This window comes from Liolophura sinensis, chromosome 9, assembly GCF_032854445.1.
Source record: "Liolophura sinensis isolate JHLJ2023 chromosome 9, CUHK_Ljap_v2, whole genome shotgun sequence".
NCBI lineage: Eukaryota > Metazoa > Mollusca > Polyplacophora > Chitonida > Chitonidae > Liolophura > Liolophura sinensis.
This window is the reverse complement of record NC_088303.1, coordinates 28,070,477-28,088,311: the sequence shown is the minus strand read 5'-3', so window position 1 is coordinate 28,088,311 and position 17,835 is coordinate 28,070,477. Positions and strand designations below refer to the sequence as shown.

The 17,835-nt window shown below is 37.2% G+C and overlaps 1 protein-coding gene across 1 annotated transcript in view; it reads left to right on the top strand.

Annotated features, from left to right (window-relative positions):
* Window positions 1-17,835, top strand: part of LOC135474874 (forkhead-associated domain-containing protein 1-like) — a 28,691-nt gene that overhangs the window by 5,366 nt on the left and 5,490 nt on the right. Inside the window, exons 6-20 of the mRNA XM_064754513.1 lie at window positions 503-673; window positions 4,123-4,215; window positions 4,987-5,064; window positions 5,430-5,642; window positions 5,944-6,183; window positions 6,680-6,881; window positions 7,316-7,504; window positions 8,184-8,311; window positions 8,906-9,233; window positions 10,260-10,374; window positions 12,367-12,473; window positions 14,306-14,465; window positions 15,031-15,163; window positions 15,782-15,920; window positions 16,860-17,089. Coding sequence (XP_064610583.1) covers window positions 503-673; window positions 4,123-4,215; window positions 4,987-5,064; window positions 5,430-5,642; window positions 5,944-6,183; window positions 6,680-6,881; window positions 7,316-7,504; window positions 8,184-8,311; window positions 8,906-9,233; window positions 10,260-10,374; window positions 12,367-12,473; window positions 14,306-14,465; window positions 15,031-15,163; window positions 15,782-15,920; window positions 16,860-17,089 — 2,526 coding nt within the window. The remainder of the gene's footprint in view (window positions 1-502; window positions 674-4,122; window positions 4,216-4,986; window positions 5,065-5,429; window positions 5,643-5,943; window positions 6,184-6,679; window positions 6,882-7,315; window positions 7,505-8,183; window positions 8,312-8,905; window positions 9,234-10,259; window positions 10,375-12,366; window positions 12,474-14,305; window positions 14,466-15,030; window positions 15,164-15,781; window positions 15,921-16,859; window positions 17,090-17,835) is intronic.

Below are 17,835 nucleotides of genomic sequence, written 5' to 3'. Positions count from 1 at the left end.
TGCAGCATGAGCTCTTAGGCCATCATTACCTCCCCTGGGCAGATTTTATTTCTTCGTTTTTTGTTGTTTTTCCCCAGGGCAGAGATGGTTATGTTTTTGCTGACCACTGTTTGTCTGTGTTGCAGTCAGCAATTTTTGTGGCAGAGGTTTGCATTCTCACAGTGCCTTCTAGTTGAAAAAAAATGTTCCTTGAGCACGTTGTTTGTAGCCTGACAATAAGTAAAACTATTCTGCATTCTTATCAGGCTTTTAAATGATTTAAGTTACCCTGGAGGGAAAAGGTTAGGGATTTAATACTCTGTCAGTAACTAGGGTTTTCTCAGCAGGATTTACCAGTAAAGCAGGGGATTCAGTAATGTGGAAAAATCACCACAAAATTGACATGTCTAACATTAGTAAGGGCACAAGAACTTCAAAATAAAGTAAAAATTAAAATAAATGTCTATATAATAAATGTACTTCATGAGTTTGATGGGAGGATTTGATTTTTTTTTCAATATAGATTAACAGAATCCGAGCAGAGTCCCAAGAAAATGTACCAAATCTTCGTCTGGAACTTGGAGAAAGGGTTACAGAATTGACATCAGTGCGCAAAGAACTTGATCGTGTCAAGAAAGACAAGAACATAACATCTGGCTTGGTTACTCAGATGCAAAGGGATATGGCAAACAAGGTTTGTAAATTTACACACATGGTGGCTTATTACGTGTACGTCTCACCTAGAAATGTTCACACATGCTCACACTTGTACGCACATTTTAGTTATTTTAAACTTTTTATTTCTGGTCAGGACACTGATGTCTGATTATTCTCCATCTGTTAATAATATAACTTTCTCATTGGATACATTCCGGGTCACCTTGTAGTTTTCTTAGTCACCAGTAATTTATCTTCAACTAATCTCACTGCTGTGAAAAATCATCTAAAACTTTCTGTGATTAAAAAGTAAATCCCCTAGAATTTCATGTGCCTTTTCAGCGACTAATCGCTATTCTGTACTGCCATTTGTACAGCTGGATGATTAATTTGTGAAAAATTACCTGAAATTGTAGGTGATTTAGATTACAGCCTTAGGATAACAGTTCATGAAATGGAGGATCAAAATAAACCTTTTATGGCAAAATCGTGAAGTATATGTATTTGTCAAAAATTCAGGATATATATTTATACCTGGTTTATATACACCGATTGTAGTAATGAATTTTCTGCTCATTGATAATTAATTTATCTGTAATCTGTAACTGATCAGCTGATAATTAATTATTTATAGGGACCCATTATTGAAATGAAAGATTTACTGACTTAATGATATGTAGTCAGATGTGGTAATTATGACCCTCTGGTTCCGTGAAATCTCAGCAGATCTTAATTAATATGGCTGTCGGAGTAATTTTTATGACTTTGTTTTTTAACATTTTGGTGATGTGTATCATGGGCTAAATTAATAATACACTAATTAATCAGTGTCAATATTTTGTTTATGTTGTTAAATAATATATCAAAATTGGTAATTGTTTTAAAATATATGTATATTACCATGGTTGCATGCCCATAGTTTATACCTCCCCACTAATTCATGCCCAGTTTTCGTCTTACAGTTCCTTATTCCTCCAATAAGTTCCCTGTTCAGTTTTTGATAATTCTGTGAGCCAGGCTAAGACCTCATTCCTAAACTTGCCTTTTTTCAGACCCAAGCTATTATGAGAAAGGTAAAGTCATTTGTTAGCTCTGCAGTGGTATTGTTTAAAAATGGTTGGGGCAAGTTGAAGACTAAACTGTTATTTGATCTTAACTTTGAATTTGTCAAGAATTTCATCCATTGTCATGATTGGAAACATGGAATGAAGCAAACAGTTCTCGTCAAAGTGGCCATGCGTCAGACTTGATAGTACATATATATATAAATTTCTTGCCATAAGTTAAAATTATTCAAGACTTTAACCCTGAACAGGGCAAATGTAGCTTAGTACAATTCATAATGATGTTAGATATGACTTTGTATTCAGAACTTAATTAATTTATAGTACAGTCTGCTCAATATATAGCTGCTGGGGCAGGTGACATTATGCTTAACCCCATATACATGCATTTTACCCATTCATTTATACTATTATCAGTTACAGCTTGCTTTGATACATTATAACATACATATGGACAGTCTTTGTTTATTTGTTATGTACAGTATATGCATAAAAGACACACATATTATACATGCATGCAGATACACTGAAGTAGATATAGGGTTGAGATTCATTCCTTAGGATGCATATTCTCTTCTTTGATTTATCAGCCTGCAATTTTAATTCACCACATTAAGATTTATTCCCTGTGTAAAGCTGCAGTCAGATTTATATACTTGAAAATCTAAATCACATATATTAAACATATATCTAGAGTGGACCTTAAGTTTTAACCTAAGTACATTTACTATCGAGTTCTCTCCTTTAGATGAATCCCATCTTGCGGCAAATGCCATGCTAACAAGTAGTGGTATATGTACATTGTAGTGGAAATATCTAGTATCTTTTCAGAATGGTTCCCTAGTTTAGAATTACTTTGGTTGAAGTTTAAAGTTTAAACCATTGTTAATATGGGCTAATTTGTGAAAATAGCCACAGAGAAGCAATCAGAAACATCTCATTCCAATAAAGGCCTCTCAGGCAGGGGTTCATGCATTTGAGCAAATAGAAGTTATTCAGACAACCCAGTTCCCCCGTTCTTTTTCTGAAATGGATACATCTTTTATACATACATTTTACACATGTATATTCTGTGTTCCCCAGCTTGATAATACTCATTTATGAAAAGGTTTTGCCTAACAAAAATTAAACTTTGAGGTTATCTCTTTTCTTTCATTTCACAACTTGTATGTTAGCCAGCTTTTTTTCATCTTGTAAAATGTGCTTAGTTTATTTTTATAACGTTTGCTCTTCAGAATTTTTTCGATGTATTGATAAGTCATTCAGAGAAACCATCACGTATAAATACAGTTGAGATTTGTCATGATTTATTCTCTTTATATACCTTGGCATCAGCGTCTGTCAAACATAATATTCTTAAAACTGCTTTCCTGGTTTCATTTACAGAAAAAATGGACTTAGTCTTATATTTTAGGCTTTTTAGAGGAGGTCAGACTGATTCAGTTAGATTAAATTCCTTACATTGTGACACCATTTCACGTCAAAGTTGATATTTATATAGTTTAGTTCTGACTTACTAGCACGATATCTCCAAAACCACAACCAAGTTGAAGAAAACTTCATATCTCTGTCCAGTAAGACCCCAGTACTAGCTTTTTCTCAACTATTTTAATAAGATTAAAGATAAGCTTCACTCGATGTGTTGTCACTACTTTTATTAACACTGTGAATAAAAGAAAAGAGATGGCTTTTTTTGAAGTTGTATTTTCAGATTTTTAACCTTTGCATCACCATGGTGTCATTATTTATATGCTATGTGATACTCACTTGATTAACCAGTGGGTAAATATTGTCAGAACAGTACTGTATTGATGTTGTATCATTAACAAGGACATCTCTCATTACATAGCACTTTAGACATAGGGATTATATGCTGGCATATACAGTCTGCTGTAGCTTAGCCATGTTAAGTTGCTTTGTATGTAGCTGGAGCAAGTTCAGCTTGGATTTATGTATTTATTTATTTAATTGGTGTTTTACGCCGTACTCAAGATCAGCTTGGGGATTTAGAGTGCATATACACATAAACAGCTACATACACACTTGTATGTTTGAGTATGGCTCCAATCGACAGTCAGGTAAAAGAAATAAATAAATATACATGTGGAATGAACAGATGTTGCTTTCTAATGAGAGATTGCCTGTGTGGACACGTGTTGGGAATATGGTGTTCAACATGGGCTGTTAACGTGCCTTTTGTTAAAATATGTGTGGAAGCTGTGGCTGCTTTATGCCTGCTTTATATTTGGCTGTTTAGTTGAATCTTCAGAATGGCAGTTTAGCATTGTCATGATTTTCAGTGAGAACATGTGACTCAATGGATGTGTACGATTTTCGATTGTTTTTTTTTTTTTTAAATGCTTGTGGTGAATTTTCTGCTGCTGTGACATGTATTTCTGTGTTGTATTGTTACGGAATACAGGACATGACAATCAGCAAGTTGACAAGAGAGATGGAGAATATGAAGAAGGAGTCTAGAGATAAGGATCAGCATTTAACCAACATGTCCAACAGGGTACAGTATACATATTATTGCCACAGAGTTTCTATAATTGTTACATTAATACTTGGAGAAGTGAGTTGTGAGTGAGTAGTTAAGGTGCTTACCCATCTCCAGGGTAGGAGATATTTGGTTGAATACCATCCCTGGTCAGGCAACACCAACTTTATTTTTTGTTTTGGGTATTAGACTATCCAAAAACTGAAAATCCACCCTTTTGTTTTGTTTGATCTTCATATTTTTTACAATTTTCCTGTTTTTCAAAGCTTTCCAAATCCCGTAAATGTGTCCTCAACAGGAAAAAAATTACTGGGACGTTCCACATTTCTCACATTTTAGAAGTTTTATTTTTAAATCTTATGACGACTGTGCAAAGACTTATTCTTTTGGTAAAACAATAGTGTAAATTGGTGTAGCATTAGGTAATTTCCAAGATTCCTCTGCTTGTATTGTTCTTAAGCCTTAGGGATAACGAGTAGTCAACAGTGTAGTCTTGTATTAAGGTCACGGGAAACATTCTACCAAGATGACATACGTCATATGTGAGAGAGTTTGCTGGTAACTTGCAAAATGTCGGACCATTCTGGGCTCTCTAAGCCACCCATAAAACTGACTGCCATCAGCATTGTGTTACTAAGAAGCAGTTTCTTTGAAATGTACCTTTTTAAGCCTGATTTTTATTCCAAGAAGAAAATATTCATTATTGATAATTTTTACATCTTGATCTGTCACTGGTGAGTTAAAGCCTCTAAATTCTGCTTTACTTTCTTAATCTTAATTCCTCAGGTAACCAAGGTAACCGATCAGAAGAAGATTCAGGAAGAAAGGGATGCTAGAGAGAAGGAACTGATCAGCTTAAGACTTGTAAGAGAGCACGTTTCAGCTCAGTACATGTACAAATCATATTTATGTCAGATATATTTTCTACTAATAAATAAACTCTGAAGATTGAGAGTGATTAACACAGTATTAATATTAATGACCTAATATTTCATTCATGACTAAACGGCACATTTTGTGAGACACTAAGAGGTTTTTTTTTGTCTTTGAAATGGGTTTAGTGGCATTTTGGAAGGTACAGTCACATCTAGAGGAAAAATGTAAATTTCAACACCAGTCTTTGTCATGCCTTTATCAGTAGCTCCAGCTTTTCAGATACTGATATTACGTGGTAGCTCCCGTCTTAATATTATGAAAAATTTTATTTGCAATGCTGTTTTGTGTTTCAGAAATTTAAAACTGCTGAAAACAAAGTACAGCAACATGAAGAGACAATAGAGGCGATGAAGCAAGAGATGGAGAAGATGAGGCTGATGGTGTTTGAAGCCACAGACAAACTGAAGAAGGCTCAGAGTGAAGCTGACACGGCTAAAGCCCAGTATGTGGACATAGAAAGGACAGAGCGGACTGTTAGAGTGGACTTGGAACAAGTGTCCAAGAAGGTACCGTTACAAATGAATTCTGAATCACTCCTGACCAGCGATGTGGAAAACAATAATCAGTCGGTTTTAATTGAGATGTGACTACTGTAATTCTTCATCTTTTTGTATGTTAATTTGATGTTTATTTAGTCTTATTTTGAGGACATTACTCTGTCCAGACTTATAAAATAGACTTTGTGAAGCCCTGAAGTTGACAGGTTGAGCCATCATAATTTTCTCTCTAAAACGGAATTAAAAAGAACATGTCGACATGTAAAGGTTTCTCCAACTAAAGTGATGAGACCTTTGGTTTGCTCGTCAGATGGAACGCTTCAGGAACAGAGTGGTGCAGCTGACATTCTCCTCGCCAGAGACACCCTCTCCTCAGGAGGAGATCTCAGATGATAAATTAGTAGAAACTTTGAAGAGTTTCATTGACGACAGAACCGAGCTGCGCAGGAGAATTAAGGACTTGACGGAAGAGCTGCAGGAATCCAAGCTGAACAATGCGGATAACTCTGACACAGTCAAACAACTGAGAGACCACATTGACCAGGCTCTGGTAGGCGGTATTCAATTTCCAGTTGTCTTTTCTCTCTCCAATATTAACATAAGTAAGTAACTTTAAGAATGAAAAATTATAAACTGATTGGCATTCAATACTGGCACACTTTTTGACCAATATTCTGAAGCTGTAGAAGATTTTTGCATACATGTATTATAGTTGAACGTTTTCTTTGTTTCTGGTCGACCATTGGTTTCTATACAATATCTACTAAACAATATCGTCCAGGTTTTATACAATTGTATCACTTTTGTCTTTATGGTTGTGGTGATATTTGGAAATCAACATAAGGAGGAAGGTAACCCGATGGACATAATTATAAGATATGAAAATGTTCGAAATTGTAATACATTTTTCTTAGTTCCAACAATATGACTGCAATATTGCCACGTTGGCGTTGAATCATAATGATTCCTTCAGTCATTTTGCTGAGGTTGTGAAAAGGTGTTGGTGTGAAAATTGCTGAACTATTTTCTTTGTGGTGATATTTCAGACTCGGGTCAAGGAGAAAGGTTGCCTGTCCAGTGTGCTCAGCCATGAGGTGAAATTGTTAGAATCAGTCGTGTTGGAGGAAGACACCATGGCATGGCTGAAGGAGGCTGTCTTGGGATTCCTACAGACGTTCAGCAGCTGGGAAAAGAATATTGAAACCGCTCTGGAAAATTGTGGAGTCAACACAAAGATCTCAACAGATTGTACGTTAATCTCACAGCATGACAACTTTTTGCAAAACTGAATTGATCAGCATTTCATTTATATTGTTGATCATGCCACCTTATGGTGTTTTAACATGCCTCTAGACAACGTCATATCTGATCAAAATAAAAGAAATTTTGCCACCGATCCTTATCATTGTGCAAATTTGTACAATGAAGGTATCAGAGAATCATACATGCTGACAACAATATGATATTTTAATATGCATAAGAATAAGTGTGTGTCACAATTAGAAATTGCCTCATTCTCTTTCTCCAACAAATATTTCAATAAAAATGAGGAGTCTTTACTTTGACAACATTTGGTCCATTTAAACAGTCTCAAACTTTCAGAAAGTAGCTGTTACAAAATAATACATCATCAGTATCTGTAAGTGAAAAATTTCACAGTTTGGTCTGATTTCAAATTTCAGCCCCCGACAAACACATCAGTCTTCTCTTTGCTAAGTGGGAGTCATCTATAACTGAGAAGGATCGCCTAATGGAACAGATTTCATCCCTTGAGCAGCGCCATCAGGCAGAAATGGAGCAGAGAATTAATATTGTCAAATCAGAAACAGAGGGTAAAGTCACAGATGCTGTGGAGAAAGCTAACTTGGCAGGTGGGTGAAGCTTATATTTTAAGGTCTGCATAAGCACATGTACCTTTAAGTTTTGATAAATTAATTTGAATTACATATGCACTAAATATGGTCAAAGGTTTCTTTTGTTATCGTCCGGATGATAATAGTCCAGTGTATGTGTTATAAAACTCAGTGGCTTATAAAAAGTTACTTGACTTAAATTGATTGCACAGACCCTCTGCCTGGGTCTTAATTTTTAAATTAATGTATTTTGGTCAAGTTACGTTGATAAAAAACATGGGCACTTGTTTTCAAGAAATTTTTCTTTCTGCATGCAAATGCTTCATATAATACAAATTGATACCTTAATATGTAATCATTAAAACTGGAATATAATCACTTGAATCATGTATGCAATTTTTGATTGCCATTGAAATAATAAGAGATTGTACAAATCTAATAAGACTACTTAGCATTCATAACCACATGTTCCTGACAGGCCTTACTTCAGCGAAACAAAAGGAAGATACAACAGGAGGTGCTATCATAGGAGACATAAACTGTACTACATGTTTTTGTAATCAGACATATTAACAAAGTACACTCGCAATTATTGACAGTATTCCGAAGGTTTTCACAGGGATATAATGTCCCCTGAGTGACAAAATAAGTGTAGGTAAAGTTTCCACTCTCCAGATCTCCTTTTCTTTGCTTACAGCTGAGGAGAAATTGAATCGAGCTATTGACGAGATCAGAGCTGTAGAGGCGGAGAGGCGAGAAAATGCCCTCCAGTCAGAGAGAGCTAAGCTAGATGAGCTGGAGTCTGCCATGGCCAAATTACGACAAGTAAGCAAATCACATTACTGATTACTTGATTCTGACATTTGATTGGTGCTTTACGCTGTACTAGAGAATATTTCAGTTATAAGATGTTGGCCAGCATTAAGGTGGGAGGAAATCGAACAGAGCCTGGACGAAACTCACGATCATCAACATATTGCTGAGTCATTGTGCTGCACCGGTGTAGTGACCACCTAGGACACGGAGGCCCCCTCATTACTATAATTATGTAGACTAAGGACATTTCTTTTTTGTACATAGTGCCTCAGTGATAACTTAAGATTTTTATGTACGTGTATATTTGATACAAACAGTAATATCTGTCATCCCAACAGTAAAAAGTGGTCCTCTGGCCTGGTGGATTCCTGATTTCATGTACCTTAAACCCTAAACTAACGTGTATTTAGTGTTGAGAGAATTTTCATAATTATACTACAGGTAGTTAGAATATGGTTGGAAATGATCACTGAAAGTAACACTTGTTCCATTTTTTCTGTATATAAAGAACAAACTCTTAGTCTGCAATCTAACTTATCATTAAGGTCAGCATAATGTTGCCATTCTCTGAACACAGCGGTTTTTTGGACTTCTTTTCTGCAGTCATTTGCTGAGAAACATGAAGAAGACCAGTCCAAACTTGAGGCAGCCTCAGAGACTGTACGGCAACTGGAAGAGTACAAACAGCTGGAGACTACCCTTAGGCAGCAAATAACAGCCCTGGAGAACTCAAAGTCAGAGGAGGTGGAGAAGGCAGAGAAAGAAAGAACAGCTGCCAATCAGCAGATCGAGACGGAAATCCTCCAGTACAAGGAGCAAATCAAACAGCACTCCGTCACCATATGTGCCATGGAAGATCGTCTGACCAAGGTGACCAAGAGAAACAAGGATTATGCAGACGAGGTCATTGAACTCAAGAAAACAATACAAAGTAAGTTTTTATTATCTTAAAGTGAGAGAAGGGTAAAATGTGAAGTAAGGCTCATCGGATACTATGAAAACGGTAGATAAAAATGCTGCTATTAATTTTTTTTTTTCAGATTTTTTGAAGAAGCTTAAATACATTTTGAATTCTGAATTCTGTGGTCAACTTTATGAACCATATATCTGATGTTTAGGTAGCCTGATGTCACAAAACATTTTTCCCCTCAATCCTTGCTTTTGATGTTGGCATATCTTTTATTACCCATGAGTAAAAGTTTACTTAAAATAGTCTCCAAAAATTTGCCTGAATATAAAGAAAAAAGTTTGGGATGTGAGAATACCTTGCCACTGGCAGTATGCTCCATAATGTTCACCTTACAATTCGAAAATTTGATTGCAGTTATTTCTTTGGGAAAAAAATCTAAAAAAGCAAGGAAGCATTTTTTTAAAAACATGTCGTTATTTTAAAAAAACATTCTTATGCTGGCTACCTCTCCGGCCGTACATGGGAAGGTCTGCCAGCAACCTGCAGATGGTTGTGGGTTTCCTCAGTCTGTACTCTGTTTCCTGCCATCATAATGCTGGCCACCATCATATAAGTGAAATATTCTTGAGTATGGTGTAAAGCACCAATCAAATAAATAAATAAATAAATAAAAACAGTTTTCCGTAACCTTTCTACTGATACTCACTTCAAATTCATCTGGCAGGATGGAACAGCATGTAGGAGAAATGCTAGTTCATGTGAACAAATGGCACTGTATGAGCACACCTTTAGGATCATGCCTTATCATTTCTTCATTCTCATGTACATGTTCAATTAAAATCAAGTGTGATCATATCTACTTTCTCAATGACTGGCACAAACGAAGTATTATAGGACAGTACATACAGGTGGTGGCACCATTTTGTCCAGGTAACTTAATCCAAAGCTTTAAGCTTGAGTTCATTTCTACAAAATTTATATGCATTATTAAATATAAAAAAAGTGAAAAAGAAGATGCTTACATGCAACTTGTTTTATTCTTTTCAGACCTGAAAAACAAGCCAATTCAAAAACCTGCCTTAATTCATAAACCGAGAGATATAATTGATCCAAAGAATTCCCCTGAGTTTGTGGCCTTGGAGCAGCTCATCTCAGTTTTAAGGTAAGATTTGACACAAGCATGTGTTTGTACATGGCAGCTGTATGCATGTAATAACAGTGTAGAAGAGAACTGGTGTCTGTATGGGTTTGTGTGATGACACATCAGCAGTCTCTATGGGTTGTTGTATAGCAGGCCAAGGATCTGTATGGGTTGTTGTATGGCAGACCAAGGATCTGTATGGGTTGTTGTATGGCAGACCAAGGATCTGTATGGGTTGTTGTATAGCAGACCAAGGATCTGTATGGATTGTTGTATAGCAGACCAAGGATCTGTATGGGTTGTTGTATAGCAGACCAAGGATCTGTATGGGTTGTTGTATAGCAGACCAAGGATCTGTATGGGTTTGTTTGATGAGAGAAAAAGGATTTCCATGGTTTTGTTATATGTCAGAGCAAGGGTCTGTAGTATGGGGTTGTTTGGTGGCAGACCAAAGATTGGTATGGGTTTTGTTTGATGGTAGACCCCGGATCTGAATAGGTTTGTTTGATTACAGACCAAGGATCTGTATGGTTTTGTTTAATGGCAGGTCAAGGTTCTGTATGGATTTGTTTGATGGCAGAACACAGATCTGTATGCATTTGTTTGATGGCAGAACACAGATCTGTATGCATTTGTTTGATGCCAGAACAAGGATCTGTATGGGTTTGTTTGATGACAGAACAAGGATCTGTATGGGTTTGTTTGATGACAGAACAAGGATCTGTATGGGTTTGTTTGATGGCAGAACACAGATCTGTATGCATTTGTTTGATGGCAGAACAAGGATCTGTATGGGTTTGTTTGATGGCAGAACAAGGATCTGTATGGGTTTGTTTGATGGCAGAACACAGATCTGTATGCATTTGTTTGATGGCAGAACACAGATCTGTATGCATTTGTTTGATGGCAGAACAAGGATCTGTGTGGATTTGTTTGATGGCAGAACACAGATCTGTATGCATTTGTTTGATGGCAGAACACAGATCTGTATGCATTTGTTTGATGGCAGAACAAGGATCTGTATGGGTTTGTTTGATGGCAGAACACAGATCTGTATGCATTTGTTTGATGGCAGAACAAGGATCTGTATGGGTTTGTTTGATGGCAGAACAAGGATCTGTATGGGTTTGTTTGATGGCAGAACAAGGATCTGTATGGGTTTGTTTGATGGCAGAACACAGATCTGTATGCATTTGTTTGATGGCAGAACAAGGATCTGTATGGGTTTGTTTGATGGCAGAACAAGGATCTGTATGGGTTTGTTTGATGGCAGAACAAGGATCTGTATGGGTTTGTTTGATGGCAGAGCAAGGATCTGTAAAGGTTTGCTGCATGACAGAACAAGGATCTGTATGGATTTGTTGCAGGGTAGAACATGGATTTGTGTGGGTTTTGGCATGGCAGAACATGAATTTGTGTGGGTTTATGTCATGACAGAACGTGGATTTGTATAGGTTTGTTAGATGGTAGAAAAGGGGCTTGTGTCAAGGCAGAACAAGGATTTGTGTGGGTTTGTTGCATAGCTTAACAAAGATTTGTGTGAGTTTGTTGCATGACAGAACAAAGGCTCATATGGCTGCAGTATTCTCTTTAAATAAGAATACCTCTGTCAACTGAGTGAAAACAAAGAGCAACTGCACAATAATTGCAACTCTAACAGCAGCAACCAACGACACTTTAATACGATGTTTAGAATTTTTTATTTGCTTCCTAGCTGGTATGCAGTTTTTAATGATGAAATTCAAGTCAACAGTACCTGGCGGAGGGCTGTGGTTTGCTCATGACTTTCTAGTTCCTGCCCCTATAAACCTGACCTAAGTTGTATCAGAGATCCGTTTGTCAGTATGGTGTGGTATTAAACAGTAATCAAACCAAGAAATCAAAGGAACAGTCTCTAAACTTCAAAGTCCATGTCATATCAAAGGTTAGTGCTGTTGCAGAATAACTGCCATGTTATAATTTTCTGACTTCTTTCAGTTATGCATCTACTCTATTTATTCTTTCTGTTTTCAGGCCAGAAAACTTGGAATTGAAGAGAAAACTTAAGGAACAGGTAGATGTGTCTAATGGCTTACGACGTGATTTAGTGGGGGCTTCAGCTCGTCTCTCTGATATTACAGGTAAGGCTACTGTCTGTCTGTTTCATATCATAAGTAAATCTTCTGTCTGATATCACAGATAAGCCTTCTGTCTGTCTCTCTGATATCATGGATAAGCCTTCTGTCTGACTTTTTAATATCATAGGTAAGTTTTCTGTCTGTCTGTCTGATATCACAGATAAGCCTTCTGTCTATCTTTCTGATATCACGGGTAAGCCTTCTGTCTGTCTTTTTGATATCATAGGTAAGTTTTCTGTCTGTCTGTCTGTCTGATATCACAGATAAGCCTTCTGTCTGTCTGTCTGATATCACGGATAAGCCTTCTGTCTGATTTTTTGATATCATAGTTAAGTTTTCTGTCTGTCTGTCTGATATCATAGATAAGCCTTCTGTCTGTCTGTCTGTCTGATATCATGGATAAGCCTTCTGTCTGACCTTTTGATATCATAGGTAAGTTTTCTGTCTGTCTGATATCACAGGTAAGCCTTGTGCCTGTCTTTGTAATATCACTGTTATATTGTCTTTCTGTCTGGTATCAGAGGTAAGGGTTCAGTCCATCTCTCTGATATCACAACTAAAACTTCTATTTGTCTCTCTCTCTGATATGTTTGTCTCTCTGATATCACATTTATAAAGGCTTCTGCACGTCTCTCTGATATCATAAGTTAGGCTTCAGTTCAGTAACATGATATCACATTGTGACAAGTCATTTTACAGTCCATCTGTGATATATCACCCAGAGTTTTGCACAGTTTTTCTCAACTTATGAGATATGATAGAGAAATATTCTTCAGTATAGTGTGAAACCTTAACCAGTGAACTATTAAATGATACAGATTCAGGGGTTCATAGACATCGACCACTAAATGGTAGTTAAGAGGTTCAAAATGCTGAATACAGATTTTTTAAAAAAAAACTCAAAAAGCTATAATGTACAGAAAAACTGAATATATTTCAATAAAACTCAATTCTGGAAAAGGCACTTCTTGTCAACTAGATGGAGTGCAGGATGTCTTTAACAGTTCTGTCTAAAAGTGTTGTTTTGACTGTGTATTTGCACCACGCACTCATGTCAAGATGACAATCATCCCATCACAGTGTCTGCGGCCAGTCAAACACCAGCGATGGCTTTCTTCTGTGTAATCACGGGGACATCACCCTCTGGAAAGGCGTTTGGGAACCCCGAACCCATATTATAACTTTGCCACCTGATTAAAATTAGGAAATTTAAGAAAATGGAAACAGATGTCTCAGTATAGGTTTTATTTTACTGGGTCATGAGGTTCCACTTCTCTCTGTCAAAAGTATCAGCTGAACAGGATTTTGGTTATATTTTCACATGCTCACCCACTCTATACAGGACCTGAAAATGCTAGCACAAACTGTTGACTTAAATTGTACTCGTAAAAATGTGTAACTAATGTTTACTGGTGAGTTTTAGTGTAAAGATCTAAGAATATTTATTTTGAGAATTGCCAAATATTGGGTGACAGAATTTAGTACCACTTTCTGATCAATGTTGAGAAATTGTGATCAATCATTTGAACATGATTCTATGAGTGTTCTTCCCTTCCACACAAAAAAAAACAAAAAAACTTACCTACCCTCTTTTGTTATAAAGGGCTTGTAACATCAAGCAAACAATTTTGTAATTTTGGCCTAGGGTAGTTAGATATTTGAAAAAAACTCAGTATGGCACTATTACAGGGAAGTTAGATCTGAAAAAAACTCAAATCGACCTTGAAGAAAACTCGATGTTTCTGACAGGGTAGTTAACATTTTGATGTCTATAAACACTTGTAGATTATAACTAGTATCACAAGTTTGAGTCCATGATTTTTTTCCTTGCTCAGGGGAGATGAGCGAAAAGCAGAAACAGGAGATTGAACAGAACAGAGCCCAGGTTATTCAGCAGAAAGGGGAGATAATAGAACTGAAGCAACAGATGGCAAAATTATCTCAGATTATAGACAAGAGAAAAGAAGAAGTGAAAAGTTTAGAATCAGAGCTCAGGTAAAATTCAGTGGCATGATTGCCTGTAATTTAAGAGCCATGTCATTTTGCAAACTGATAAATTTCAGTGACAAGCTTATTTTTGTAATTTAAACATTTTTATGACATGGTCTGTGGTATAGCATGTAACTTCAGATCAAGTTTGAGTTTTGTTTTGTTTTGTTTATTTATTTATTTGATTGGTGTTTTACGCCATACCCAAGAACATTTGACTTATACAACGACAGCCAGCATTATGGTGGGAGGGAACTGGACAGAGCGCAGGAGAAACCCATGGCGTTTTGTTCATGGTGATTTTCAGGGGAATTACTGACCATGCATTTGGCTTGATACTGCAATTTCATCCATTTTCAACAAAATTTTGGCCATTTTTGGTCTTTTGTGGACTTTGATATACGTAATTCATACAGCTCAAAGAGGAAAGGGTCATGGTGAGTATGGTGTGGTATTGCTATTTTCAGAGTCTTTCTTAGCAGATGTATTTTCTCTGTTGTTTGCACAACAGGTAAAAATTTGCTTTATATGCATTTGAGTTTATGTGTTTTCCATCTTAATTCTTGCACAGCAAAGAAAAATCCATTTCTCGAAAGTTTCAACAACATATTGATGACAACTTGAGCCAGATTAGAAGTTTAGAGGGCAAGTTACAAGATGAAAAGGATGAGCAGAAAAAGCAGCTGGATTTATTAGAAAATGAAGTGAGTAGAATGTTTGATTGATATCACAAGAAACCATTTCTAGTATGGTGGGGTTTATTTATTCTTTTGGTGTTTAATGCCATACTCAAGAATATTTCACTTATACGACGGCGACCAGCTTCATGGTAGGAGAAAACTGGGCAGAGCCCAGAGGAAACCCATGACTATCCACAGATTGCTGACAGACCTTCCCACGTACATTATGGTGGTATGATGCTTTACTATATACTGGAACGAAGCAGTAAAATTTCATACCTCGGGTTTGTCCTCACATACTTTGTACCCTTCTCAAAACGCAGATAACTTTATAGTTATAATTAGTACCCTATGGAACCAGCGGTAAGTTCACCAAAAACCCACCCAACCACCCCAAAACACCAAATCCTTTGCCAGACATTTTTCTAATCTGGTTAATCATATTGAATTGAAACTTGGTGTATAATTTGACCATAACTGGTTACATGTCAGATTTGAGATTCAGACTGTTTTTCTTTTCTTTTTTTTTTTTCCCCATTATCACCATATTTTTGGCCAGTTTTGTCATAGTTTCACCATGCCAAATTATAGATCAAACTCGAGTTTTAAGTTGTTTCATCCATTCTCCACAAAATTATAAAGGGCCGCATTACTTCTGAGATGACCGCCCTTGGTGCCCAGTGTCGCGGGGAACGCCACGAACAGGTTATCCTTAGACAGAGAGAGGCGCTGTCAGAACTGAGGGCCAGGGTCAAGGCCTTGGAACAAGCCAAGCCTCCATGTAAGTGTAATCATCTTCTGTTGTCTTCATTGTTCTTATTGACAGCTTGGAATTTATCTGATTGGTGTTTTATGTCGTCCTCATTCCTCTGAATGATCAGATTACAGTGGAATTCATTTTCTTGATGGCCCTCAGAGGATAGGAAAAAAAACTTATTATGTTTAATTGAGATTTACACATTCTTTGTGTAGCTTCATTCTAAAGCTTGAAATCTGGCTGATCTCACCTAAATTTCAAGAATACATGAATCTGTGCGATATCCGGGAAGTGTAAATCCTAAACAACAACAACACTTTTACTTTGACCACTTTACAAATGATATCCACCAATCTGCGTATTTAGATCAAGGACATATCTATCTTGTGTGAAGTTGAAAGACCTGGAATCAAATCCTGGTGAGGTCATATCAGAGACTTTAGAAATGGAACTTGTCACTGTCTCGTTTGGTGCTCAGCACTGGCTGATAGAATAAAGCAATGGCACAGGACTGTTTGGCCTGGTGTCAGTATAATTGACTGGATTTGGTGTCACATTCATGGTTACATTCATGTAGCACCATATATATCCATGCAGCATCATTACTGGGGTGTGAGACCAACTGCAATCAACTGTGTGAATTTTGCCCAATCAAAACTTGATTGATGTTTTATGTAGTGCCTACACACACCAGTCTATCTTTCCTGGGTATCTTTACTTTTGGGAGAGAAAAGCATCGGTCAACCTGCATGAATTCTGGCCGATGAAAATGGTTTGTTTTTTATCATGTGCTTACACATCACCAATCCTTTATTCTAGTACCATTATGTGGGAGTGAGACAAGCATCTCTTAACCTACATGAATTCTGGCTGATCAAAATGTGGGACAGCTTTAGTCAAATCTTACTGTTTTTCTGACATTCAGACTGAACTAATATCTCTAATTATTTGTGTTTTATCCAGTGCCTACACATGACCAGGCCTTGCAGCAAGTAATCATCCTGAAGAAAGAATTGGCAGAGATGAGAGCCAACCAGCTGCTGTCAGAGGATCACACCTTACATAGTGTTACCTCCCTTGACCGTGAAGTCAACAGAGTGCGGGGCATGATGCCCACAGTGACGGCAGAAGTGGAGATGGAGAAGAGTGCTCACAGGGAAACATTAGATGCTTTAGAGAGTAGCGAAGCTACGGTATGTCTGCTTTTGCTAACTGATTTTTTTATTCACTTGACTGGGATTTTACACCGAACTCAAGAATATTTCACTGATACCACGGTGGCCAGCATTATGGTGGAAGGAAACCCTAGCACCCAGGAGAAACATCCGCAGGTTGCTGGAAGACCTTACTACACACAGATGGAGAGAAAGCCACCATAAGCTGGACTCATGGCGACTGCATTGGTGAGAGGCTTCTGGGTTTCACTAACCACTGAGGCCTACTCAACTAACTTAAGTGTAGCCTATGTTTATGATTGGACAGGCCACATACTTTCCACACTGAACAGATGTCATCCAGAGTGATTACATACTCTCCACACTGAACAGATGTCATCCAGAGTGATTACATACTCTCCACACTGGATAGATGTCATCCAGAGGGATTACATACTCTCCACACTGAATAGATGTCATCCAGAGGGATTACATACTATCCACACTGGATAGATGTCATCCAGAGTGATTACATACTCTCCACACTGGATAGATGTTATCCAGATTGATTACATACTCTCCACCCTGAATAGATGTCATCCAGAGTGATTACATACTATCCACACTGGATAGATGTCATCCAGAGTGATTACATACTCTCCACACTGGATAGATGTCATCCAGAGGGATTACATACTCTCCACACTGAATAGATGTCATCCAGAGGGATTACATACTATCCACACTGAATAGATGTCCTTCAGAGGGATTACATACTCTCCACA